Source organism: Hyperoodon ampullatus (genome assembly GCF_949752795.1).
Source record: "Hyperoodon ampullatus genome assembly, chromosome: 4".
NCBI classification, from domain to species: domain Eukaryota; kingdom Metazoa; phylum Chordata; class Mammalia; order Artiodactyla; family Ziphiidae; genus Hyperoodon; species Hyperoodon ampullatus.
In genome coordinates this window covers 14,437,129-14,464,797 of record NC_136917.1, presented here as the reverse complement: position 1 = coordinate 14,464,797, position 27,669 = coordinate 14,437,129, and the positions used below count along the sequence as shown (strand labels likewise).

Below are 27,669 nucleotides of genomic sequence, written 5' to 3'. Positions count from 1 at the left end.
CAAATCCATTCTCACACAAGTGAGGAGAAGGTAGGAGAACAAAGATAAGTTTGAAGAATGATCCTGTTCTTGAGTGCTTCCCACGAAATATCTGTGGAAGTCTCATTCGAAAAGCAGACTTATTTCATTTTGTAATGTTGGCCACTTGCCCGTTTTACAAATCTTGTGGGTGTGACAGCCCTAGGCAGCGTTGTGGTGACCAGAAAGATGCCTCCCTACTGTCCTGTTTGCTGAGGACTGACATATGGGTTCCCAGACCTGACACACTTAGGACCACCACCACCGTCATCATCATCACATCAAAATGATAATTATTGTAATTATCATGAGCTAACATTTAATAACCATTTATTAACTACCATGTTCCTGGCATTCTTCTAGGTATTTTACACGAATTAATTCACTGAATCCTCTCAACAATCCAGTGAAGTAGCTACTATTAGTGTCATAATTTGATGTTGAGGACACCGAGGCACAGAGAGGTAAAGTAATTTGCCTAAAGCCACACAGCTCATAAGCTCAAACCTTCCATGTATGAAACCCCCACTTCTCTGGGCCACTCTCAGATGCAGATTTTCTTTCAGGAAAACTGGATAAAACCTAAAAGAATGGCATGAAGGACTAAGGCTGAGCTTCTCTTGGAAAGTACCACCCTAAGACCGTGGAGGAGAGCCAGAGTCAGGAAATCAGGTCCGAGGCTGTAATTACCAAAGCCCACGGAAAGAGATGAACAAACCAGCCAACAGTTTTATGGCCCAAACACTGCCTTGCCACTGGCCCCTAGCTGTGTTGTTCCAAGCTGCCCCTCCAAAAAAGCAATGGCCTTATTAACTTCCATGATCGTACTCGTAACCAGAGCCTGCAGGCACCTGGGCCACATTTGGAAGGGGATCAAACACTTCTGATTCAAACAGCCAAAGTGACATGTTTTGTTTCCATGTCAAAGATTTATAACTCTCACCCAGACCCTGCCAAGCAGTCAACCCAATGTGGTGGTGAAACTCTATCTCTAGCATGTGGCTTCAGTGATCTGCAGGCTCTGGTGCCAGCCACTGCTGTGCTTTCGTCCCACATCTGTACTGACACGCTGTGTGACTTCAGGCTATCTGCTCATCGCCTGGGAGTCTTAGTGTCCACATCCCTCCAGTAGAGAAAATAATAGTCACAGTAACTACCTTGTAGGGTAGTTGTAAGGACTGAGAAAGATAACGCATAAAGTGCTTCTTGTGAGATCTGCACGTACAATGCTGTCAGAAAATGGCAGCTATTCTTTTCATCATCATTATCATTATAGTTCAGTTGCCTGATTTAAATGCAAGGTAGTGGGAGAGAATCTTATTCAAAGATAACATTTATTAAGTATTTATAGGCCGGTGCTGTCTAGCAGAGCGGATCTCACAGACCTCAGCCCAGGCATCACCTCCCCAAGGAGACCTACTATGTGCCAGGAACACAGCACAGATTCCCTGTGAGTACAGGTCTTCACACTCCCCACTCCCGAAGCTTACCTTCTACCAGAGGAAAGAAAGAGAACGGGCCTGTAGGCAAATAAGAAAGACAGCATGGAGTGCTATGAAGAGACTACAGCAGGCTAAGTGGTGATACACAGTGGCCATGGGGTTGTTAGGGGACCTTCAGAGAGGAATCAGGCAGGGGAGGCCTCTTGGAGGAGGAAGTGTTTGATCGGAAACTGTTGGGACCCTCCTTACAAGTGAGTTCCCCTAGCAAGTGCCTTGGCACGTCCCATTCTGGAAAAACCCTACGAAGTAGCGAGGGGAGGTGTTGTTGAGCATTTTACAGATGAGTCAGCTGAGGCACAGATGCAGTCCAGGCTTGCCTGAGGTTCCTCGGCTGGTCAGAGGCCAGAGCCCAGACAGGAACTGAAACCCCAGACGAGCAGGCAGGAAAAGCCATCGCCCCAGTTTGCTGGCCACTCCCTAAGCTGTGAGAGATCCTGGGGGTCAGAGGCTTCCCTGGAGGGGGGATCCCCTTTTAAGGGTCTCCCCTCTCACACCTGCAGCCAGAGGTAGCAACCTGAACTTGTCCACAAGGCTTTGAAGAGTTGGTTCTTCTTGCCTGGGCCCTGAGCAGATGCGTCGCCCTGTCTGCCCCAGGGGCATGCTTTGAAGCCCCTGAATCTCACAGAGTTCCCAGGTCTTGTCTGAGCACTAAAAGTGATTTCTGGAGGAATCACAAAGTCACAGAAATGTACTAGTGAGCTTTATCTTTCAGTATCTGAGAATGGCTGCTTTTCTAGGCTCCAGTGAATAAAAGAGAAAAAAAAAAAAGTAATACATTTTTAAAAGGTGGCACCCACTTTGACAATGAATGAATGCAAGTCTCCTCTTCAGCACAAGATACATCATACGGTCACATGTGCATATGCTGCTCAGTTGATGACTATTTAATCAAAGGCCTGGTTCCAAACGCTGAGTACTTCCCTTCCTCCCCTCTCCCCACCACCGCTCTGTGGAAACACCCAGAGACACAGGCATAGCTTCCGAGTGTTTTGGGATGTGTCTGATGGAGCAGTTAGCCCAGATTGCTGGAGCAGCCCGGCCAGGGCACTCCAAGGGCAAGTCTGGCGCCTCACACTCACCTGAAACTCAAAGTTCGTGTTTTCCAGGAACTTCTGGTTCATGGTTTCTGCAAACTTGTTGATAGCTCTCAGGAAGACCCTGGAAGAAGGCAGAAGGTCACCAGGCCATCTGAGCACGCTACCCCAGACATCCCTCCCCCATGCTTCAGACTGAAGTTCCTTTAGTTCCAAAGACCCGAGGAAGAGGTTCGTTGACCCACATTAACACCTGCTCTCACTGTAGACCTGGGGCCATGTTTGCCCTGCCCTGTCTGTTTGACTTCCTTTAGAAAATCTGTATTGTCTCTTGTTTAAACTGTTACAAGCTTGTGGCAGAAAATTCATGCCATGCAGGAAGACAGAAAAATTGCCTCCTCCCAAATCAAATAAATAAATGAACAAACGACACACCAGCAATCCTATCACCTGGGGAAAACCATCACTGACATTTTGACAAACATAATTTCAAAGGTCTCCCTAGACGTATATACACAAACGATATTATAAAGATAGCATTTTGATAAATGGGGTTAAATGATACATTCTGTTCCACAGCCTCTTTTACTCAACAATAAATTGTATGTTCCTTTCATGCCAGTGAATTCAGATATATATCATCCCTTTTAATCACTGAAGAGCATTCTATTGTATAGATGTATCACAGTGTATTGCATCAGTCTTTTATTGCTGGACCTTTATGTTGCTTCTCAGCATTTTCTGTTATAAACAGTGTTTCAATGATCACTCTTCTATGTATGCCTTGCACCTTCCATATATACCTCTTCTCCACTCTTCCTCTCGAGATGGTAATGCTGATCAAATCTTACACATATTGAACATTTTGTTACCTGTTGTCAAATTGTATTTCTTCTTGAATGGCTTCCCATCCAGCCCTTCCTCTCCTTCCTTCCTACTCTCTGATCTTACAGCCTCTTATCTCTCGCCCTTTCAACCCCTAGAGTGAGTTGCCCTATGGAACAATTCCGACCCTGTCGATCACCCACCTCAGTGGCTCCCCACTGCCCACAGGAGAAATCTAAATTCTTTCTCTTGACCGTCAATGCTCTCCATGATTGGACCCCACCTTCTTTGCTAGGATCATTTCTCACTATTACTTTGTGCTTTTGGTTGTTTTCTGAGTTCATAGCTGTATTCTTCCTTTGTATAGAATGCCCCCTCCTTCTAATCGTTTCAGGGCAGGGTCTGCTGCATCTTTCGGGCCCCCAGAGGACAGTCAGTACAACTGCCTTTCCAGACTTCATCATGGTCTGCGAATGAGTTATTTGTGTGACTCAGTAACGACTGTCTCCTCCAACTAGACTGTACTTTCCTTGAAATGAGAGACTCCCTCCGTGATCTCATCTACTCTCCAATCTACATGCCTTTGACTCCCAAATTTTATATCTTCATCCCTGGCCTTTGCCCTGAGCTCCAGCTTGCATTCCCGCTCTCTGCTCTGTGCCTTCACTTAGATGACTAATAGGCATTTCAAGCGTACGTGTCAAAAGCTTGACTCCTATTACCTGCCCTCTTTCTGTCATCTTCCCATCTAAGCTGAAAACAACTCCATTCTTCCAGTTGCTCAAGGGGTAGGGGGACTTAGCAGCCTCGACTTTCCTCTTTCTCTCACATCCTACACCTGACTTCTCAGCAAAACCTCTTAGCATTACTTTCAAAATATATCCAAATGCAACTACTTCTCGTCACTCACTGCCACTGACCTGAACCAAGTCACCATCATTTCTGTCCAGGATTTTTGCAGTCACCTCCCAAACTGCTACATGCCCAACTGTGGGCAAGTCTCCACTGTGTGTGTGTGTTTGTAAAATCTAAAGAGGGCAGGGGCCAGATCTTCCCTGTACTACTGTCTATAATCTTTGATTAACAGTGGACAATCAATAATTTCTCTATTGAGTGGCTGGTCCAGGGAAAATGTCTATTTGGCTACCTGTGGGAAGCCAGTAAAAGGAAGTGTTTATCAGCAGGTTATTGCTTTGGGTAATAACTGGGACTCAATTCTGCATGGGAACTTCTGAGTTTAGACTGTATCGAACATACTTGAGCATCAGAAGTGTCCTGGGCTATTTACCCATTAATACCAGCCCCTCCCTGGTTGAAAGTCGCTCTTACGGACATTAAGTCCCTAGCACTTCTGGCCTGCCCTGCAGGTGGGCTGAGAACTCTCCTGTAGCCAGAGAAAGCCCAGAGAATGAAAGAAGTAGGCAGCTCTCAGGATGCACAGGAAATGTCCACCAAAGCTGCAGGTATATTTTGGGTCGGCCATGAGTGTGGGAAGGGCAACTATAGCATGTGCTACATCAGGCATTGCTTGTTAGGAAGCTGGGCTAGGTGTTCGTTAAACACTAAATATTTGGGGTTTTTTTGGGGGGGGGTTCTTTGTTTTTAAGATCAGCACTTCATTATTCGACCTTGTATAACATCCATCTGTTAGAAGCCAGAAAGAGAAAATGTACATAAAAAAGCTTTGAAAGTTACAAAACCTTGTTTAAATGTAAAGTAGCAAACAGACCTAAGACATATAGATAAAGGTGGCCCAAGGACTAATTTTCAGTAGCACTGGGCTCTCTTCTTCATCACCTCTGAAAACCTCACCTATACATTTTTATTTATTTTATTTTTTTTTGTGGTACGCGGGCCTCTCACTGTTGTGGCCTCTCCCATTGTGGAGCACAGGCTCCGGACGCACAGGCTCAGCGGCCATGGCTCACGTGCCCAGCCGCTCCGCGGCATGTGGGATCTTCCTGGACCGGGGCACGAACCCGTGTCCCCTGCATCGGCAGGCGGACTCTCAACCACTGCGCCACCAGGGAAGCCCACCTATAAATATTTGTTGAACGAAGAAGGCAGTGCATCCTGTTATCAGGATCATGAGATTTGTACAAACACACACACACACACAACTGGATGTGATTTCTGGCTTTGCCAATTCCCAGCTGTGTGGATTTGGGACATGTTAATATCATGTTTGACACCTAGGTTTCCTTTTCTGTGAAACAGCAGCAATGTAACCCCTTTCGCAGGGTCCCCGCAGGGTGTAACGGCAAATGTATGGTAAGTGCTGAGCACAGTGCCTGCCACATGGTGACAATAGTAACATGGTAGCTATGGCCGCCCAGACCCTTTTGGGTTGCTTAATTCTTCTTCCAAAGGCAGGTACCGACAGCAAAATAGACAGTCAGAGGACAAGCTGCAGCCAGCAGGACCATGTAAAGACACGAAATACAAATCCCACAAAACCCTCCACACCATCAGGCTGCCACAAGGTGAGATTTCTTTGGTTTTGTCATTCTGTCATTTGCTAATATGTCTGAAAAAAAATCTATATTTTCTTCTTAAAGATTAATATCTAATTCCCCAGATGAAAATGCATTGAGTGGCTGTCATATTATGTATAAACATCTCAGACAGTCTAATATGATACCAAAATGAGGGGTTTTACACATTCTCAGTAGTTTCCATAACAGTTATTATTTTGATTGTCAACCTAAACCTGCCTCTGGCTCACAAAGGCCAGCCCAATAACCAGGAATGATTAGCTCCCTGTGCTGATGGGGGGACGGGTAGCAGATAGGGGCTGCAGTAAATCAAGGTTCCTCCCTCTCTCTGGATTCTTCTGCAGCCACCCTCTGGAAATCAGAATATCACTTAACTTTGGTTTCCCACGTATGGGTTTGGAAAAGTATGTCTTCTGTATTCTTTAAAAAAAATAATTGTACTTAAAGCCTAAGCACTAATATGTTGAAGTGGGTTAGAATGAAAACACACTCAACTTTTTCTGTTACTTTCAAAAATGATCTTGAAGTGTTGAAAACAAAGTTCATGATCAAATATCAACCTAACATTTCCTGCATTTCATCCGTGATGCTTAGCAGCCTCTAAAAAAATTAATAATAATCACAGTCATGGTTACCAACGATGTGCCAGGCTCTGTGCTAAGTACTTTGCATGGATTTCTTCCGTGTTTTTTTCCCACCTTTTTAAATTCTCACATTAACTCTCCGAGTTAGATATTGTTTGACTTTTAGAGATGTGAGTTTAGGTAACTTTCCCAAGAACCCAGCCAATACATGTGCAACCAGGATTTAAACAAAGTTATGCTGTCTTCAGAACCTTGGTATTTAACCACCATGCTATTCTGTTCACAAAGAAATGTCTGTAATTCTGTTCAACCCAAGCTGTGAGCTCACCTTGTTAATAATGATAATGATGGGAGTCTCATGTTTTCATGCATATATCCTGTGCCAAGTACTCTACAGACTTTGTTACATTTAATCTTACAAACTGAAGGAGGTGTTACTGTTGCACCCATTTAACAGAAGAGGAAACTGAGCACTGGAAAGATCAAAAAATTTCCCCACATTCACACAGCTAATAAGCAGCAGAGTCCACCCAATCTCAGGTCTGTCTTTCTTTAAAGCCTTTGCAATTAACCAGAAAGATATACTGGCTCCCCTGAAGGCCAGCCTGCATGGTGTTTTGGCACTGGGCATGCTCCTACTCATGCCCACAAGGCACAGAGCCCCTTCCCACTTAGTCCCCATTATCCTGCTGCCCTGCCCACAGCTGAGAGGGCCCAGAAGCAACACTCGACTGAGGCAGTCTTCCATGGGCTGACTAGAAGCCCACGGGTAATCATATGGCTACCAGTGGGGGCACCCAAGCCTGGATAGTAGTAAATCAAACCCTTTTAGACAGTTCAAAAGCAGGACAACCAGGGAGAATGCAACGAACCCTGCCCTGAGTAGAAGCCATGAGCAGATAATTCTGTGAGGAAGCAAAAGCCATACTGCAAGAGAAGTCAGCTGCTGTGAGTAGGAAGAAGCTGGCAGAAAGGGAGCTTGGTACCCGAGGATACCCGAGGTTGGTATCCTGAGAACTGCTCCACATGAAGCTCACTGCAGCCACTGGACCAGGTTTCCAGTTTCCTACTTCTCTTCATGTAACAGAACAAATCCTCATTACTGGAGGCAACTGAGAGTTCCTATGTTTCGTGTCCTGAATAAACCTATGCACCCTATGCATCAGTCCTTGGACTGGATGCAGTAATGGAAGGTGCACACAGACTCCTGCAGAAGCTAGAGCAAGCCTGCCTGGGGGCACATTCCCACTCTGCTACTCTTCCTTGCTGTGGTCTTGAGCTTGTTGCTTTGCCTCTGGTACTCTTAGCTGCCCCATCGGTGTGATGAGCCGTGTGTGAAGATGAAATGAGATGCAGTGCATGAAGCTGGTGGCCCAGGGCCTCAGTCCACAGGAGTCCTTAATAAATGTCAGTTGTGTGGTTATCATTATCCTGACTGCCCAGCCACCTTGTAGCTCTGCGGCAGGAGGATCCGAAGCTGAGAACACGCCAGTGTGACAACCAACCCATGCCCACAGGTTGTATGATGTGAATGAAAGAGGTAACTGGAGGTGGACATGCCCTTTCCAGTGAGAATGCCGAAGGTAGAGAGAGGGCCTCCCTGAATCCCATTCCCCTTTGGGCTGTGATTCATGGGATGTAGTTGATTCTACTGGTCAAAACTTGAAGATGGAGATAAAAGAGGTGGCCAGAAGAAGGGAGTCCTTATTCCTCCCCTAGAAGCAGTGAAAAAGCCATTCTCCCAGAGCCTTTAAGCTGCTTCCCTCACAACACACAAGGGCTCCACGCACCAAGAGGCTAGAGTGTATCAGAGGATTCCAGCTCAGGGTCAGGGCACGGCCCACCCCAAGTGCCCCCAACCCATCTTGAGTGATTCTGGATTCTAGTTAGGGGTGCAGCAGACTCCTGGGACTGGAATTCCAGGGCCAGCTGGACATCAGGATTAGATGTGCCCTGCTGGCTATAAAACCCATGGAGAGGCCTTCTTCTGGATGATACGTTTTGGAGGAGATGAGGTCTACAAAAAGGAAGTAGGCGGTACAAATTAATGTCGGTAGGAGAAAGGGGAAGCGGGCGTCAACGATTGTTGGCACACTGATGGAGCCGCCAGCAGGCTGCTGAGCACTGCCCTGCTCAACTTCCTAGGGTCAACTATTGTGACCCTACTCTGTGCCTAGTGTGTGCTGGAGACAATATTAGACCTTGAAATATGTCACCAGTAAGGTAGACAAGATCCAGCCCGGATGTGCCTCTTCTGTGAAATATTTTGGATATTCCCAGATCATAGGAGTGTGAGAACAAAAATCATAGCTCACATTATGAAATGCTTGCTAAACACTATTCTAACTACTTTATGCATATTATTTCATTTTGATCCTCACAAAAATCCTTTGTGATAGGTCTTATTAGTGCCCCATTTTACAGTGAGAAAAACAGAGTCCAGAGTGGTTAAGTAACTTTACCAGAGGTAACATAACTATAAGATGGTTCGAACCTAGGCAGTCATAAATCCTAACTTCTCTGTGCTCTGAACTCACTACAGTGGCTGCAGTGCTTGGTCATATTTCCATGGGCATATTTACTGTCTCACCAACAAGACTGTAAGCACCCTGCCTTCTGGGGCCATGGCGTAGATGGGCTCTGGATGCCCGGGACACTCAATATGTATGTGTTGATTGATTCCATTTAGAGAAGCTTCAGGGATGCGTATAAATCCCCAACGGCCACCACTTGCCCCCTGCCCAAAATGTTGAATTTCCAGATTGAGGTGCAGATGGAGGAGAGGAAAAGAGGTTCCTATAGGCATATTTTGTTCATTTACAATATTACAAAGAACTTGATCATTTAAAAATTAACCACGTCGCGTACATCAGATCTTACTGAATGTTGCATCTTACCAATAAGAAGAATGCTCTAACAGGAGGTATTTCTTGCAGTAGACATGTCACCATGTTTGCATACACAGACAGTACACAGCTGAGGAGACACTCGAATCTGCAAAACTCCATTCCCTCCTCCAACAAGCAGATAGATAAATTATATATGACTAATACATACATACATACGTGCACAAATAACAAGCGATAATTGGGAAATTATAAAAACAGAAAATCATAAAAATGTAAGTAATAGGTAGGGAAAGAAGGAAGGAAGAAAAGGAGACAAGAAAAGAAAGGAAGAAAGATGTTGTAACATACAGACTAACCAACATACGGAGTTCACCTCGTCCACGTGAATGAATGGAGCTTAGGATGCATATTTTTAGAGGAGAGAAAATGACATTCTGGGGAACAGTGATCTGGGCTCAACCATGGTGTATGTTCCGTTTGTCCAATTTATGTTGAAATCTTTCATTAACTAGCTGCATGACCTTGTGCAGGTTACCTCTTTGGGCCTCTTTAAGGCATCTGAGCCAATAAATATGCAGTTTGCACATCTTTACAATGCACTTAATAATACAAGCCTCACTATTTTACAGGATGAAGCAGTAGAGATGAAGAACATGGGCTCTGATTGCCTGACTTCTCTGTTCTTTTGCTAGTAATACAACACTGAGCAAGTTATTCATCTATTCTGTGCTTCAGTTTCCCCAGGTATAAAATGTGGATTATAACAGTTCTACATCATAAAGTTGTTGCAAAGATTAAATGAGCGAATACATGTAAAGTATTTACAATAGGGGTGGATCTAGGTGCGTAACACATGTTAGCTATCATAACACCACACAAGATGCAACAATCGTGAAAAAAATTTCAGGTCCGCTGTAAGTGGAAGGGATCACTGTGGCCAGAAGATGAAGGAAGTCTACAACCTAAGCTATATGCCAGCAAGGAGAAAAACAGTCATCTTTTCTGGTCGACACTAGGCACATGCTTCTCTACTCCAAGGCTACATCTGTTGTCTGCAATGCTCCCATTCACTGAGCTCTTCCCAGGTACCAGCACTGGGCTAAGGAGTAACTCATTCTACTCTCACAAAAAAATACCACGAAATGGATATAATTCTCCCCATTTTGCAGATCAGAAAACCGAGGTTCCAAGAGGTTAAATGACTTCCCAAGAAAGAGAAGGTGGCAGAACTAAGAAGTCTGAAACCCAGGCTGTGTTTCTGAGTCTAACTTATTTTAAATGTAAAGACTTTAAGTACTCAGCAGATCCTTTAGAGATACAGATGTTTCTATTTAGGAGACAATTCCATTTTCTTAGGTCCCTTAGAAAATTATATTCCGATTTTGTAGGTCTAAAGAAACAAGGATTATTGCATCATCTCTAGGGGCCAGTCCCCCCACAAAAGACTAAAGTCTGTGGGATGTCAGGGAGGGACAGACCCTCAAAGCACTCCTACATATTTCCTCCAGGATGACTGTCGGCAGCTCAGAAGGGGGGGTTGCCCTGGTCAGGGCTCCAGCCTCTCTGGGCTTCCATCCTCCTGACCCTGTATCAGTAGTAGATACCTGTGCATTTATTTGCCTGCCCATCATCCATTTCTCCTTCTGGTAATAACTCTCAGATTTTCCTTTGAAGAATTATTCCCCCAGCCTTCCCCTTTGCTCCCAGACTTTGTGGTTTGGGTAGAACTAACCACAGCCTCCCCAGTTCCAAAGGTGGGTCACATGACCCAAGCCTGAGGAAACAGCGTATTTCATTCTTCTGGCCACAGAGGTTATGGATGGGCATGTAGCTCAAGATTAGTCTGGGAAATTTTGCTGTACCTATTGAAGAAGAGGCTTTTTCTTTCTACTGGGGCTGCTAATCCAACAAGACATATTTCTGAAACTTCTACAGCCAGGTTTCCACTGCAAAGAGAGCATCTGCCTAAGAATGAAGCCAACAGAGGAAAGAGCAGAGGTAGAGATACAGATTCCCTACAACACTGTTTGAGCACCTAGATACATCCATGCCTGCAGCCATAACTCTGGGCTCTTTCAGTTGTCTGAGCCAATACTTTCTCTTTCTGTTTAGGCAAATTTGAATTGAATTTCTTAAAAAAAAAAACCCTAATCAATAAGTACCCATTGTTACCACAGGGGAAATGTAGCGGGGAGGGCTAAATCAGGAGCTTGGGATGAACAAACACACACACTACAATATATAAGATAGATAACCAACAAAGACCTACTGTATAGCTCAGGGAACTCTAGTCAATATTCTGTGATAACCTATATGAGAAAAGAGTCTAAAAAAGAATGAATATATGTGTATGTATAACTGAATCACTTTGCTGTACACCTGAAACTAACACAACATTGTAAATCAACTGTACTCCAATAAAATTAAGATATTTTTAAAAAGTTTAAAAAATAAGTACCCATTGGACACACAGAGTTCATTACACATGTTTATGAATGTCAGGTTCTGTGCCAGGAGTTAGAAACACAGAGATAAATTGGACATAGTGCTTGCCTTCAGGAAGCCCATTCTCTAGTGGCAGAAACAGTCATATGAAGAGATAATCATAGTACAGTGGGGTAAGGGCTATAATATGGGTGTGTATGTAAACAAAGAGGAGGGAATATATTCTCCTACCATAAAGGAGTCCTAGAAGGATCCACAAAGAAGAAATTACATGGACAAGAATTTGAAGGATGCTTTCATGTTGAGTTTGGTCTAGAAAGGAGGAGAGTCATAGTTTATACAAAGTCATGAGAAGTATGAAACAGCAGGCAATAGTGACTGTATCTGAAATGTAGGGTGAGTCGAAGATGACTCACCTGGGTGCTTCATGTAATCCGGCAAAACCCCAAGACATTACTGACCAGCTGGCAAACAGTGAAGGGATTCGCACGCAGTTTGGGAGCTGGCTTCTTCCAAACACAGGTGACTGGACATTGATGTGAGGTACAACTGACTACATAATTTGTTGAGCTCAGTGCACAGTGAAAATGCAAGTCTCCTAGTCCAAACATTATTAAGAATTCAAGATGGTGACAGCAGGATCCTTCAGAGTGCAAGGTCCTATACAACTACACAGGTTGCATACTCAGGAAGCTGGTCCTGACAGAAGGGCTAGGGAGATACCTGCCTCTCACCTATAACATGGCCTGGCCTAATTCCCACCAATGCTTTAAGCATTGTAAAAGCCAGCCTCCCACCTGAGTGATGTGAACAGGGAGAATCAGGGCAATGTAAGCCCAAGCTAAGAATTCTTACATTTTTGTTGCTGTGCTAATTATCCACCTCCCACCATAAGCAACAATGTACAGATAGCTATCTCTTTCTGCCTTGACAAACCTCTCCTCCCCTTCACCAGCCCCTAAAGCTGGCCCCAAGAGCAAGTGTGTCTGTGAAGTCACTTGGCTAGGCACTTAGGCATCCCAGGAGTGGCAGAGCAGCTTTTCAGAGGACAGAAGAGTAAGGGATGGAGGCCATCTGGGACTCAAGTAAGATCCTAGGCATAGGTGAGACAGAAATTCCCAGACTGTATCCAATGACAAACTTATTAATATTTATAGTTTTCCCTCTTTGCCTCCCACGAAAGAGGATCCCGCCTTTGCCTCTTCAACTTCTCCTCTCCTTCTAACCTCTCAGGATATTTCTGTCTTTGCCAGTCAATTCTTGGCTCTTGTGATACAAAACAAGGACAATAGGTAGAGAGAGATAAAACTTCCAGCCAGTGTCGAGTGAAGGGGTTTCCATGGGAAGGACCTAAAACAAATATAAGAAGCCAAAGGAAAGTGAGAGAGAAAGGAAAGAAAGGAGCCTAGAAGATGCCAGGTTTTTTTTTTTGGTTTGTTTTTTTTTTGCGGTACGCGGGCCTCTCTCTGTTGCGGCCTCTCCCGTTGCGGAGCACAGGCTCCAGACGCGCAGGCTCAGCGGCCATGGCTCACGGGCCCAGCCGCTCCGCGGCATGTGGGATCCTCCCAGACCGGGGCACGAATCCGCGTCCCCTGCATCAGTAGGCGGACTCTCAACCACTGCGCCACCAGGGAAGCCGAAGACCCCAGTTTTAAAGGAGTCTGTGGACAGGAATTGAGGATAAGGTTCTGAGAGAGACTTGGGTAAACCATGGGATAGGAGAGATATTGAGAGATAGAAGAATGGAGAGAGGGAATATTAGATAATATTGCTGAGTGTTATGACTTGAACTTCATTTTGATGAAATGACATGATTTGAGAGAAAGCATTAAAGACTGAAATTGCTCACAGTTACTCTTATCTATTGTTGTACTGGGCCATGTGATATGTGAGCTATACTTGGGTTACTCTGGTATTCTATGAGATGCTAATAAGTATTATATATACACACGGAGACATAAATATATTCACACCAAATGTTTCAATGGGCAAGTAAATCTGTGAAATGCTGTATCTTAAATCTTTCTCTTAGAGAATTCCATTAGCATACTAAAGGCTCTGAGAAGTCCTGCAGCACAGAAAGCTGTTCAAAGCTGTGTAATCCAGTGCTTCCTAAACTTATTCTACTGCATGTCACAGAATATATTTTATTGTTTTGAATAAATTTAAAATAATACAATTTTAATAAGACTGACCTTAAACTCTCCTGTCTCAAGAGTTTAGGGAATGCTTCACAGACAAAGTATATTTTAACTAGTATTTGAAGAATGGAGAAGGTAGGGAGTAGCCAGTTCAGTATATAAAAAGGAATAAATAATAGTAAATAAATAAACAGCTCAAGATCGGTGAGCAATTCCCTGGGGTTTAAATGTAGAAAGAAAGGATCTGTGGCACTTTGACTTATTTTCACCACGGAGAAACTATCCCCACCTTCTGTCTCTACCAGTGCACTGTAAAGTGAGTGCTGAGATGATGGGGCTGTTAGGAAGCAAGTGGCAGCTCACCTGTTCTGAACCATACTCATGGCCATCCAGTCTACAGGATACACATTTTTCCCAATGAGGTCCTTGAACATGATGAATGTCTCCATCAAGAAGTCCTGCAATAGTAAAGCAAAACACACCTGTCATTTTGCTTTACAGGAAATGACTGGAAGGGCCCAGATCTTGTTGGCTGTTCAAATTTTTTCTTTATTGTGTTTTGGAGGTGCAGAAAGGGAAGGGGTACAGCCTTTTATTAAGTAAATCCAATGAAACCAATAGAGTGGATTTTTTTAATGAAATCTTAACGATTTGTTACTGGGAGACTGTTTCACAAATATAAGTGGAACATGAATATGGAATGTGAAAACACTCTCAAAATAAAGCACTATTAGTTCCGTCTTTGGAAGTAAAGAAGTAAATGCATTCATTGATGTGGCAGTTTTATAATCATCTTTCCAAATATGTATTTGAGGAGGAAATAATCTACACTATATGAATGCATCTCAGGTCATTGAGCAAACAAACTATTATTAAAATGAACATCTAATTACTGTACTGTAAACACAGCTAATTCATATGTCATAGGCACGTGAACAAGCAGCTTAGAGGAAACATGACAGGGATTCTCTCCGTCTCCTTTGAAGAGGTTCAAAGTGGACCTCAGCATGCCCCATCAGATTTTTCAGTGGATCAAACTTGTTCTCTACCTTTGGAGAACACAAATTCAAGACAAATCTAGATAGCAAAGACCAGAACCACTGGCGCCCTCCTGAGCTAGAGGAAATGAAGGCATCCAGCCTATTTGCTTAAGGTAAAATTAAAATCCATAGGAAACCCGTTCAGAGTTCTTTCCTTAAGCCAGCGGTTTTTAGATTATTTTAATAGCAGAATTCTTTGTTCAGAGAAAATCTTACCTGTAACCTAATATATAAAATAGATAAAAGTAGAAAACAGCTCTGGTTGAAGTGTGCGTGTATGCATGCATGCACGCCTGTGTGTGTGTGTGTGTGTGTGTGTGTTTATGGTAGAAGATAGTGAGGCTAGGAGAAATATAATTTGAAAATCACTGCTTTAAGCTAAATTGCAAAATTCTGGAAATGAGATTCGTTCCTTTCCAGCAATCATTGCTTCTAGGGAAAATTACCTCAATGCTTTAAGTCCCAGTTTCCGCATTCGCAGAATGGGGATACCATCTACCTCAAAGGGTTGATTAAGTGCACACTGTCTATGAGATGCTCCACACAGAGTCTGGCCCACTGTAAGTGTTCACTAAGTGCTCGAGGATGACGATGGTGAGTATGATCGTTCATCCTTGACGTCACCTGGGGAGGTGTGGATATCGTCACAGGCACACTCCCTTCCTGTGGGAATGGAGGAGACAAGACCTCTGCCTCACAGATGGAAAGCATGGCTTCTGAATGAGAAGATGCAGCACGGTGTAAGGGCTGGAGCAGAGGTTCAGATCCTCTCTCTGCTACATACTGTTGTGTGGTCTTGAGCAAGTAGATTGTAGACTTGTAAAATGTGACTACTAACACCTATGCCATACCGTTGGAGGATTACATAAGAAGTGTATAATTTAATACATAACAATTCCCTTTCCTACCATCCTTCCCACCTTTCCTTCCACTGAGGATCAAAAATTAGGAATCCAGTCTTTCTATTTCCATGTCACATAACATAGAGAACGTGAGGGGGAGAAATCTTGGGTTGTTTAGGTTTCCTTTTGTTTCATTCTTCTGTATATCCAGAAAGAGGTTCCATTGCTTGCCAATCCTACTCCCGTTAGGAGACCTTCTCAAAGCTAAATGGATGAAGAAGCAGGACACTGGCTTCCTATTGATTCTTTTTGTGGGCCACTCTCTGAGGCTGGTCCAATTCTGGTGCCCTTGCTTCCTTCAAGGAGAGTTAAAAGTGAGCCCCTGGTAGCAGAACCCCTGAATCTGGCAATAGTAAGGAGACAATGACAAAGCTGACCATACTGAGGGCAAAGGGACGACTACACCCTGGGACGGCCCGGGCTGGGCTTTACGTTGATGATATCATCTGCTGCAGAGGTACGGGCCCACAGGCCACCCACCGCAGGGAGACAGTCCTAGCAAACGAGCCCTGAGAGGTTAGAAGAAGAAAGGGGCTCAGAGGCCAACTTTCTCTATGCATTCGTTATTATAATGTAATAATAGCTAACTTTTAGTGGACTCCTACAGTGTGAGAGCTACTGTGATCTCATTTAATCCCGTCACAGCCCTGTGACATGATATGATCCCTACTTTACAGATGGGTAAACGGAGGCTTAAGAAATGTTAAAGTTAACTTCCCCAGCTAGCTGGTGACAAACCCTGGATTCAAACCAAGACTATGTGACTCCAACACTCACGCTCTTAAGCCTCAAAATGTCCATGATTCATCAGCAAATACTGGTTTTAAGGCATATGTAGACTAGGCACTCAGGGCTCATGTATGACGTGGACAGAAGGTGTGTCCCAGAAGTGCTATTTACAAGCCTAAATGGGAGTGAGAAACAGGGAATCACACGAACATGCCTGCAAACTTAGACCCACACATACTCCAGGTGCACAGGAAGACCTTCGTGCCCTAAACTCTCAAGAATCTTTTGTGTAACGCATCTCCCCAACACTGCCCCAGAGCATCCTACAGACTCACCACAAGTTCAGAGCTGGTCTGGAATGTCTCAATATAGAAGGAATAGTGCTGGTCACCCATCTGGTTTAAGATGGCTGTCATACATGCCACAAAGTGACTCTGCAAGAAATAAAGAAAAATGCCATGAAACAGTGGAGAGAGGACCATGAATTTCATCTTCTTCAATTACTTGACTTCAGACCGGAAAACACCTCTCTATCCCAGGTGAGTATAAAAAGGTCCCCCAGGGATGGAGAACTTCTCCTTAGCAGATGAGCATGTGAAATTTCCCTAAGAGTAAATGTCTCCTTATGGCTCATTCATCAGCTCATTCATCCAAAAAGCATTTGCTGAACACCTATTACATGACTAGGACTATAACAGGAGCTCCAGATACAGACAATAAGGGCCCTATTCATTATCTCTCCAGCTGCTTGTGCACTGGGAAAAGAGCACTGTATTAATGTCAGGAGATCCAGCGTGTATCAAGATTCTGGAGACAGTTTGATTTCCTGGTAAATAATTTTACATGTCTAATCCCCAACTGTTCCATCTGTAAAGTGGGACAATAATCCATCTGTATCTACCCTGAGAGGTGTATCAGAAGGATCAAATGGCTCCTATGGTGCCCTGAATACACTGAAGTTCCCTACAAGAGTATCAATTGTTGGACCATGAATCAGTCAGTGAGAAGCCAGCAGCTACCGGGGACAAGTACTTGCTAAGGGCCATGGACGATAAAAGAAATGAGAAGAGGTAGTCCTTGCTCTCAGGAGTTCATGATCTAGCTGGGAAAGCAAGATGAACAACCATGAGGAAAAAAGTAGAAGACTTTGATCAGTGAAGCAGATCCAGTGCCAGAGGGATTCAGACAAGAGGGAAATCAACGCAAGGACTTGGAGAGGAAGTGGATCTGAAAGGATCCATGGGATCAGAGGAGCAAGAACCACATCCTTTCATGCACCAGAATACATCACCACACCCTTTTCTGCTTTTTCTCTCCCAGGTTTTACAAGACTGTACCAGGGTGGCACTTTCTGTCAGGGCTAGTGTCTGAAAGCAGAATTTAGAGAGATCTACTCTGGGAACCTGGTAAAGGAAGTACTGACCGTAAATCCACCCGCTGGGAGAAGCCACTCAAGAGTGTCTCCCACAAGACTCCACTGGGCTGCCATCTTAACCAAAGGAAGTCCCACTGTCAAGGGCAGGCCTGTGGAAGATGGGCAGCTTGGTGTGATGCAGGTGTCTCCAGGAAACCCCACTTCTAAAGGGTGTCAGACGTAACACACACCAGAGAGGTGGGCCTGGACGTGTTATGTTTGAACCAAGTATTATATTTGTAACACAAACTGCTGTCTTTGTTAAAAAAAAAATAAAACTAAAAGACCAAAAAAAAATATAGTGTGAAAAAAAAAATCCTCCCAGATTACAGGGTTACAGTTCAGTGACAGTGGCGGAAGGAACAGCCTTGCTGTCCCCAGGAAGCTCCTTCTGCATTCCTCCACAGGAAGTCTTTTGGGTAATTGAGTGTTCTTCAAGTTCACATCCCCAAAAGTAACTCCCAAAGATACAGATTCTCATTTGCTTCTAGGTTCTTTTCAATTAGGACGTTAGGGATAAAATGCTTTCTCAGTCAGCAGGACCAGCTGTGCAATTTGTGGGGCTCAGAACAAAATGAAAATTGAAGAGTCCTTGTAAAAATTCTTCAGATTTTCAAGGCAGCCACAGGATCCTTCTGAGCACCGGGCCAGGTCACACGCCTGGGAAGCCAGCTCTGTCTGCCAGTGACCACCACACGCATGCACCATAAATGTTCAGAAAACATGCAGAGCTGGCAGGGGGCACAAAACTGGGACTCTCAGGGGTAACGTCAATGACACTATGTTGCTGGGGACCTGGAACCTCTATATGGGGGCCAACCACCTTGGCCATCCAGGGAGTCAAATCCTCTCTCCGGCTCATGCCCTCAGGGGGTGATGGTGAGTCTGTGAAATTATCTGTCCCTTTCAAACCAGACAGAATGCCACCATCGCTGCTAATTTAACCAGGTCCCACTGAAACCAAGAAACAAGCGTATTATTTTTTATCCCTCCATCCAGGCTGGACGCAAGAGGGGAGAAATCTTCTGAGTTTGTGTGTGTGTGTGTGTGTGTGTGTGCGCGTGAAAGAGAGAGAGAGCACACACACACGCGTGTGTCTCCTCTCCTCCCTCCATCTCTTCTGTGAGGGGCTTCCTCCAAGAATTCAGCCGGTGGCCACTAGAGGTCTTTCCTTTTCACATGGTAGCTGCCGTGCAGTTTTTTCGGCTTTTTATTTATTCCTACGTGAGCAGACCCACTACACTTCTTGCATATAAACAGTGAAAATTACAATATAAAGGACTTATTATTTCTTCTTTTGGAGTAATTCTGCTGCTGGCCAAAGCCTGGCTCATTTTGCAAAGAAAGGAAGGATATTCTCTGCAGGTAATTCCACTGCTTCAAAAGGTAAGAGATCTGGGTAGGTTTTATTTTTTGTGATCGATCATCCTCTCAGAGGAAATGCTATCGTCTCTTGGACAACAGTTTACTTTTAAAGCTTTGGCTTAAATGAGTCCTGGGATTGTGAGCTTGTGTGTGTGTGTGTGTGTCTGTGTGTGTCTGTGTTGGAAAATCCACCATTGTCAGAACTGCAGGCTACCCCAAATGCATAGATACAGATACGGAATGCTTGGTATTTCCAAAGGCTTGATTTGAATTTGAAGGGGGGAAAAGCAAACAACAAACCTCAAAGCTCAAGTTGCCTGGAAATTACCTTGAAAAGGCTGCATTGTCTTAAGCATTGTTTAGAGAAACTTCCATGCTTCATTTTAAATGAAAATAAAAGGGGAAGGGGATTTCAGTGCCCATCTAGAGAGAGTGACCATTTTACGAAAGAAACCATTATCTTTTTACAAGGACTTGCTCAGGGTGTACAGTTCATCGATCAATCAAAATTACTTTTACCAGCTTGTTCATTTCTTCGTTCTAACTGCCCCATAGAAAAACCCAGCTGAGTGCCTTCCAGTACGATCTGTAGCGTGATGTGACTGAAGTTTGGACAAGTTACCTGCATTTGGCTGTTAATGAGAAATGACAGTGCTTTACTTCCCACTGGAAGCTTCCCTTTTTGTCTGCTATGGTGTCTAGCCCACTTTAGTATCAAATCTGTCAGAAATCGCACCAGTGTGACTGACAGATTTCTGAAATGGCATGATATACCAGCAGCAGGTTCGAATTCAGTAAAGGCTCCTCTCTGTCATTTAAATTAAAAACCAAAAACCCCTCTCTGTCATGCAATGATAGAATGGTGGAATCACACTGTGTTTCTCTGACGTTTATCCCTTTTTCGGTGGCGTCCTCAGCACAGCAATCCACCTCTTTGCTTCCTGCCCCTTTTCCCTTTTACAAGTTTGAGACCTTCTACATCCACCATGTCTTAAGTGTTTAGAAAGAGCTGTAGGGATTGGGAGTGGGGGTGATGATCAGGCTGCATTTGCCCTAGCAACTCAGACACTCCTGATGTTGACATTGCTCAAACTTTATGGTGTCGGACCCCAAGCTCCCAGCCCTCTCAGCAACACGGAAAAGCCTGAATACTGCATGGGGGACAGAGGGTTAGAGGGATCCCTTGCAATTCAGGCTAGTGAGAATGCCCTGCCTTCCATCCTTGGTGGAAATTTTGTGGTCAACATATATTTACTACCAAGGCGTGAGGCAGCCACTCATCCATACCCAAGCAGCATTCCAGGTGCCCAGAAAGGAAATTGCTTCTTAAAAGAGAATACCAGGGGGACCTGCATATTAAATTCCGGAGAGAAACTGTATCTGAGATGCTGTCACAAACCAGGCAGAGTCACCTCGGCTCCATTCGTGGTGGTTTAAAATGTAGCTAATGAATCACAGCATGAAGAGACATGGTTTGAAACTAGGTCAAACGTGTAAAAATAAATGCAATCATTGCAGGCACTTGGCTGATGAGGGGCTACTTAACGCCTGGAGTGGCAGGGCTTATTTGCCATATAGAACCCTCTTCAGGGATCCGTGACAATCAATTGATCCAGACAATTCAGCCCGTCAGTATGCAGGGAGCTCTTGCACACCCGGGAGAGAGCTGAAGCTCCAAAGGAAAACACTCAGGGTCTCTTCACTGTGTGATGGCAAGAGAGGAAAAAGAGAAACCCACTATTGTGTCATTAATATTAATTAGCTGGGATACTGGGTGACTGCGATCAGGAGAGGAGCCCTCTCCAAATCAATCTACTCCTTTGCATAAAAAATCATCATCATGATGATCACCATCATCTTACTGATAAGGCCAATAGTTTTGGTGCACAACACTCAAACATATCTATTTAACCACCTCTAAAGCAAACACACCTACACACACGGTCAGGACCCTGCAGTGCTGAGTGAGCCGGAAAGAGGTGACCAGTTTGCCCTGCCTTGACGAGCTAACCAAACAAGGGGAGAGGGGCATGGTTGCTGCAATGCGTCCCCCGGCTCACCTGAGATCAGTGGGAGTGATGAGATCGCAGAGGGAGGGAAAGAGCCGACTTCGGGAGCTTGCTACCTAAATGCCAGCATTACTATGCGATGCCAGCTGGTGACACGTTGCCATAGTAACTTCAAATAATGTGCTCGACCAAAATAAAATAAAATACAGAGAGCGCCAAGGAGAGGAGATGAGCGAGGAAACTTTGCATGCTGAGGGAGATGAGAAGTTTTATCTATGGGGCCATCCAATTCTTTTGAAGACTAAGAGTAGCCAAAGGCCACTCTCAGGTTGCTTTTCCATTCACCCCCATGTCTGCCATGCGGTTATGTAACAGATTTTATTCCTGGATGGAATTGGTGCTGTCTTTGTGACACATCCAGGACCGGAGGTAGGAGGCTATGGTGTGAGGAAATCAGGGACTCTAAAACCCGTTCATCTTAGAGCTTTGTCAGGAAGCTCAGAGTTGTAGTTTGCAGCAATCTTTGGGCAAAGTAGTGTGTGCGGTCTCTCAAGTTCTGGGCACTGTGCTAGGTGCCCGGGTGCAGCAGTGAGCCGGATGGATGAGGTTGTGCTCCAAAGAACGAACGTCAGGTGGAGACCCAGGAGCCAGACAGCCTGAGTTCAAATCTCAGCTCTACCTCTTACTAGGCATGTGACCTTGGGCAGTGTCTTGTGCCTCAGAGTAAAGGGGAATAGAAATAGTTCTTACTGCATACAGTTTTGGTGAGAATTAAATCAATTTGTATAGAGCACTTAGAACACAGAAAACCCTCAATATGATCAGCTATTAGTATTATAGTTGCTGTTGCTGACTCTGGTCCAGAGAAACTATGCAGATTGGCTAACTGAAGTTCCTGACCTGGACAGAGGATATGATGACCCCACCTACCCCTGACCGTCCGTGGATGCATCAAGCACTCCCAATCACAGCTTTGGACAAAGAGCTAAGTGTCCTTTGACTCTGAACATGCCTCTGGTTAACAACGTGCCCCAAATAAAGCTGTTTAGTAAACCGCGTGTGTGCCTCTTCGAGCAGGGCATGTTGGGAGGTTTCTTTTATTTGGGGACAGTTGCTGGCAGGTAGGATGAATGACAACGGTGCCCAGATTGTTCAAAAGCCTGAAATGTAAGTGTCGTCATCGAAAGCTTAGTCTTCCAGCTGTTTGGCTTTAGGAAGTGCCTGTCTTTGTGTGCAGTGACATTCTTTGGTTACCCAGGGACCCTGCTGTATGACAGAGTAAACCAAGTCACCTTCCTTCAGGGAGAAGATTCTTGATGGGCACAGATCCAGGGGTTTTGTGTAGCCTGATCCATGTCAAAGCATAACATCACAGGAAGACGGGAATGTGCCTCTTGGATGCTATGTACTCTGGATGCACCTAGACATGTTCCATCTGTACAACACAGCAACTCTTTAGAGTTAGCTGTGTGCACCACTATCTGGAACTGTGGGCATTAATGATCAGCTCACCAGCATCACCAGGGCCAGAATCGCAGGCAAGGCGTCTCCTCAGAGAGCTATTCTCACTGTCAAAGAGCGGGGTGGGGGTGGGAGGTGTGGTAACAAGGCTGCTTTGAACCCAGGCTGGAAGGGGAGACTAAAGTGGCCACACACTCTTCCTTTGAAACGAACACTTTCTGATCTTGGCTGGAGCCTGTGCATGTGGCTCTGTAGTGTGGGGTCGCTTTACATCTTCCAAAGGACACAATGAGGTGTTTAATCGCAAAGGGATGTGAAAGGCAAGCAAATTCTGTTCAATCATTCCTTGTGCTTAGGACTCCACCTTTATCATCTCACTGAGTCCTCTCAACAACCTCATTAGGTCAACTTTATGCCCATTTCACGGATGAGGAAAGTGAGATGCACAGAGGTCACGCAGCTTGCCTAGACAGACATTTAGTATATGGTGGGGCAGGAATTAGAATCTGGGTCTTTCTGACTCGAAAACCTGTGTTCTTTTCAAAATCCATGATGTCTCTCATGTCAGTACTGTCAGCTCCATCTGGGCAGAGATTTTTGTCCTTTATTCATTGCTGTATCACCAGAATCTGGAATTGAACTTGCACATAGTATGAGCTCACTAAATATGTTTTAGATGACAGATTGAACCTCTTATAGTATTCCCCATCTTTAAAAGAATGTTACAGGGACTACTCCCCCAAACACTGAAAAGTTAGGGTCATGTGTAGAACACCTTTGCCTTAGGAGAGGACAGAAATGAAAGAATTTTTGTTCTACTTCTGAGCTTACTCCAGCTTAAGTTATATTTGATCAAGCCAGAGTGAGATCATGCTTTCACACATGGCTTAATGTAACAAATATTTCTTGAGCACCTACCATGTTCCAGGCATGGTTCTAGGTGCTCTGGACAGTCATGAATGAGATTAACAAGGGATTTGTTCTTAAGGAACTCACACCCTCATTAGGGCCAGGGATGGGGAAACACCATAAGCAAGTGAATACATAAGTAAGATCATTTTAGGCAGTGATATCTGCTACAAGTGGAATAGTACAGAGCAACGAGGTTGAGATGGGAGGAGACCGATTTTCAATAGGGGAGACTGAGGTGGCCTCTTAGAGGGCTGATATTTGGGTGGAGATCTAATGGTGAGAGTTGGTCATGCAAAAATCTGGCAGAACAGCATTCCAGGGCAATTGAGTAGCAGATACAAAGGCCCTGAGGTCAGATGTGCTTGGAGTGCTGGAGGATCGAAAAGACGGTACAAAATGAGGAAAAGCACATATAAGATGAGGTCCGAGTGACAGGCTGGGACCAGATCCTGAAGGCCCTTGAAGGTCGGGGCAAGGGTTTAGGTTTACTTCCAAGTGCAAAGGGAGGCCATTAATTTGGGTTTTAAGAAGCTCGCTCTGGCTGCTGTGTGTTTCAAGAACCCCTCTTTAAAGAGGTGGTTTCCATGTCTTACCACCCTTCTCCAAGACGCTACGCTGGAGTTGTTCCCAGGGTGGTGGGTGCGTGAAAAGTGCAACTATGTGCTCAGTGTTGACCCTTCCTGTTTGTGGCAGTGTCACCACTCCTCAGCAAGCTTTTCTCACTAACTGACCATTCTATAGCAGACTCTGACCCTCCTCTGGCAGGTGTGGACATGGACTCTAGTTTTACGTGGATCCCCCTTGTCTTCAAGTTCAGTGGTTTGTCTCCCTGTTGTTCAGAGCCGAATGAAGGGGAGGGAGCCTGCTACAGCGGCTCTCAGCCTCTGACTAAAGCCATTCGAGCCTGTGGGACTTGAGAAGGCTGCTTGCCAGGAGACAGGCTATCATTTAGGACACCCCAGTTTTTAACTGAACAGAAGATGATTTTGCTAAATGTTTCCAATTACATCTGTGGAGGTGTGGGTGGGGAAGGGCACAAATGAACACACACACCGATGGTGGTCTTCCTAGCTTTGCACCGAACGCCTCAGGAAGGGCTGTGCAGAAACGTTTGTTCTGAGTCCTGGAGAATACAGTATTGTCCTCGGCTCACGTATTCCTGAGAAAAATCAAAGCCAGAAGCATCACTAGGATGTGCACTCTGCAGGAGTATCCTACACAGCCCCTCACCTTCTCCTGCAAACATTTTCATCCAGGTTGTATAAGACACCAAGGTCAACTTTCAACAGGAAAAAGTGTCACGAAAGGATATTATGACTCAGGAAGGAGGTAGCGTGGGCTGCAGGGTAACAATAATAACTGCCATTTAAAGGGCTAAGAGTGTGTCGTGCAATGTGCTAAACCCTCTGCTTATCCATCAATAAGGACGTTTTATAAGTTGTGGCCAAGCAAGGAAACAGCTGGAGGAGAGAGAAGTTAATATCAGTCGGACATTTATGTGTCGGACACCGTGCAGAAAATTATGCCAATGGTCCCAACAGCTACCAGTTACTGAGCACTTACTATGGGCCAAGCACTGTGTAGGCTTCATCTCAATTAATCCTCTCAACAGTCAGTCGATGTTGGTAAACCACACGCACTTTACAGATGAGGAAATCAAGGAGCAGGGAGGTGACACGACTTGCCTAGCTCAGCTGGATTCCAGAATATTGTTTTGTAATCATGACATCATCTTACTGATATGAAAATTAAGCAATACCTCAAAGTATAATGAAGAAAGGAAAAGTGCATCATATTCCACTCCACCATGCCTCCTGCCTAACCTTGAATATTAAGAATATTCATTATTCATTTCAATCTAATAAGCCTCTAGAATGTTAAGGACATTCTAGACATCTATTGTGCCTAAATAGAGATGGAAGGATGGACGGAGAGATGGAGAGATGGATGGATGGAGCTAGGTTGGCAGATTACATAGGTAGGTAGGTCAGGGTTGATACCTAGCTACGTAAATAAGACCAGCTCTCTTAATGACTATGCTCTGTGGCTTATGAGTCTCCATGATTTTAGGCTCAGCTGAGGATAACCCCTCCATTTTCTGCATTGCTTGGGGTTTTGAAGGCCAAGAAGGGTTAAGTGATGGACATCAACACCACATATTAGGAAATATATCTGGTTTTGCATAGAAGTTTTCCTGGAAGGCACTGAGCAGGGCATACTAAGTACTGGGATCGAATCCCAGCTCTCTTCAATATGCTCTGGATCTTTGGACAAGTTACTTTACCTCTCTGAGCCTCAGTTCTCTGGTCTCTGAAATGGGGATAACAGTGGTGACTATAGGACTGTTGTAAGGACAAAGCAGAAGCTGGGTGCAGAGGGTCCCTGTAGAGCCTGGCAACACCACGGGCACTCAAAAAGCCTTCTTGCAATGCTCAGCCTCAGCTCTCTTTCCAGTTCACCAGGAACAGTTAGTTGATCAGCTGGGGAAGTGTGGAGTTAGCTTTTGGTTGACTCGTGAAGGATGATTTAAACCTCTCTGTGGACCTGGAGAGCTGCACTGCGGATAATGATTTATACAAGCTCTCCCTGCCCTTTGTTTCCCTTTACAGAGACTCCATGTTTCAAGAGGCGTGGGGGGGTGGGGCAGGCAGATAAATATGTTCACAGACAGCCAGGCGGCCAGGTAAGAGAGAGTTTTCAGGAGGGATGATTATTTTGTGGATAAAAGGATGTCTTCAGTTGAGCCCTCCTGTTTCCTCCATGAGGACTGAAGACAAGTGAAGAAGAGTGAGGAAGGTCTCCCACATTGTGTTCTAAACTTCAAGCCTAACTCTTCAACCAGCCCTCTCCTAGCACCTCCTCCCACCGCCCCCAAATAGGTCTAGTTGTCCCTGCTGCAAATGATCTGCTAGTCCCAGCACACTCAGGTATGGGGTCTGGTAACAGCTTATCGGGTGTGTGTGGAGGTGGCCTCTTTGCAAGCTCTCTGCATTGCTCAACTCAGCAGGGCTTAACCAAAGCAATGACACACTGATGGTGTAACTCTCAGTCCACACTAGGGAAGGGTTTTCCCCCTTCCCAGACAATTCCTCACTCCCAATTAATCAACCAATTAGCAAATATTTACTCAGCACCTATTATGTGTAAGGAACTATATCAGATATGATCATGGTCCATACCTGCAAGTCTCAGACTCATAAGGAAGATTCTTCCCTTCCCTCCCCTCCCCTCCCCTTCCGTTTCCTCCCCTTCCCTCCCCTCCCCTCCCCTTCCCTCCCCTCCCCTCCCCTCCCCTCCCCTTCCCTCCCCTCCCCTTCCGTTTCCTCCCCTCCCCTCCCCTCCCCTCCCCTCCCCTTCCGTTTCCTCCCCTCCCCTCCCCTCCCCTCCCCTCCCCTCCCCTTCCGTTTCCTCCCCTCCCCTCCCCTCCCCTCCCCTCCCCTTCCGTTTCCTCCCCTCCCCTCCCCTCCCCTCCCCTCCCCTCCCCTCCCCTTCCCTCCCCTCCCCTTCCGTTTCCTCCCCTCCCCTCCCCTCCCCTCCCCTCCCCTCCCCTCCCCTTCCGTTTCCTCCCCTCCCCTCCCCTCCCCTCCCCTCCCCTCCCCTTCCCTCCCCTCCCCTTTCCTTCCCTCCCCTCCCCTCCCCTCCCCTCCCCTTCCGTTTCCTCCCCTCCCCTCCCCTCCCCTCCCCTCCCCTCCCCTTTCCTTCCCTCCCCTCCCCTCCCCTCCCCTCCCCTTCCGTTTCCTCCCCTCCCCTCCCCTCCCCTCCCCTCCCCTCCCCTTCCATTTCCTCCCCTCCCCTCCCCTCCCCTCCCCTCCCCTTCCCTCCCCTCCCCTTTCCTTCCCTCCCCTCCCCTCCCCTCCCCTCCCCTTCCGTTTCCTCCCCTCCCCTCCCCTCCCCTCCCCTCCCCTTCCCTCCCCTCCCCTTTCCTTCCCTCCCCTCCCCTCCCC

At 45.5% G+C, this 27,669-nt stretch overlaps 1 protein-coding gene across 1 annotated transcript in view; it reads right to left on the bottom strand.

Annotated features, from left to right (window-relative positions):
* Positions 1-27,669, bottom strand: part of DOCK2 (dedicator of cytokinesis 2) — a gene marked incomplete at both ends in the record, with an annotated part of 408,698 nt that overhangs the window by 80,843 nt on the left and 300,186 nt on the right. The window contains 3 exons of the mRNA XM_079702106.1: positions 2,600-2,678; positions 14,257-14,351; positions 16,900-16,998. Coding sequence (XP_079558232.1) covers positions 2,600-2,678; positions 14,257-14,351; positions 16,900-16,998 — 273 coding nt within the window. The remainder of the gene's footprint in view (positions 1-2,599; positions 2,679-14,256; positions 14,352-16,899; positions 16,999-27,669) is intronic.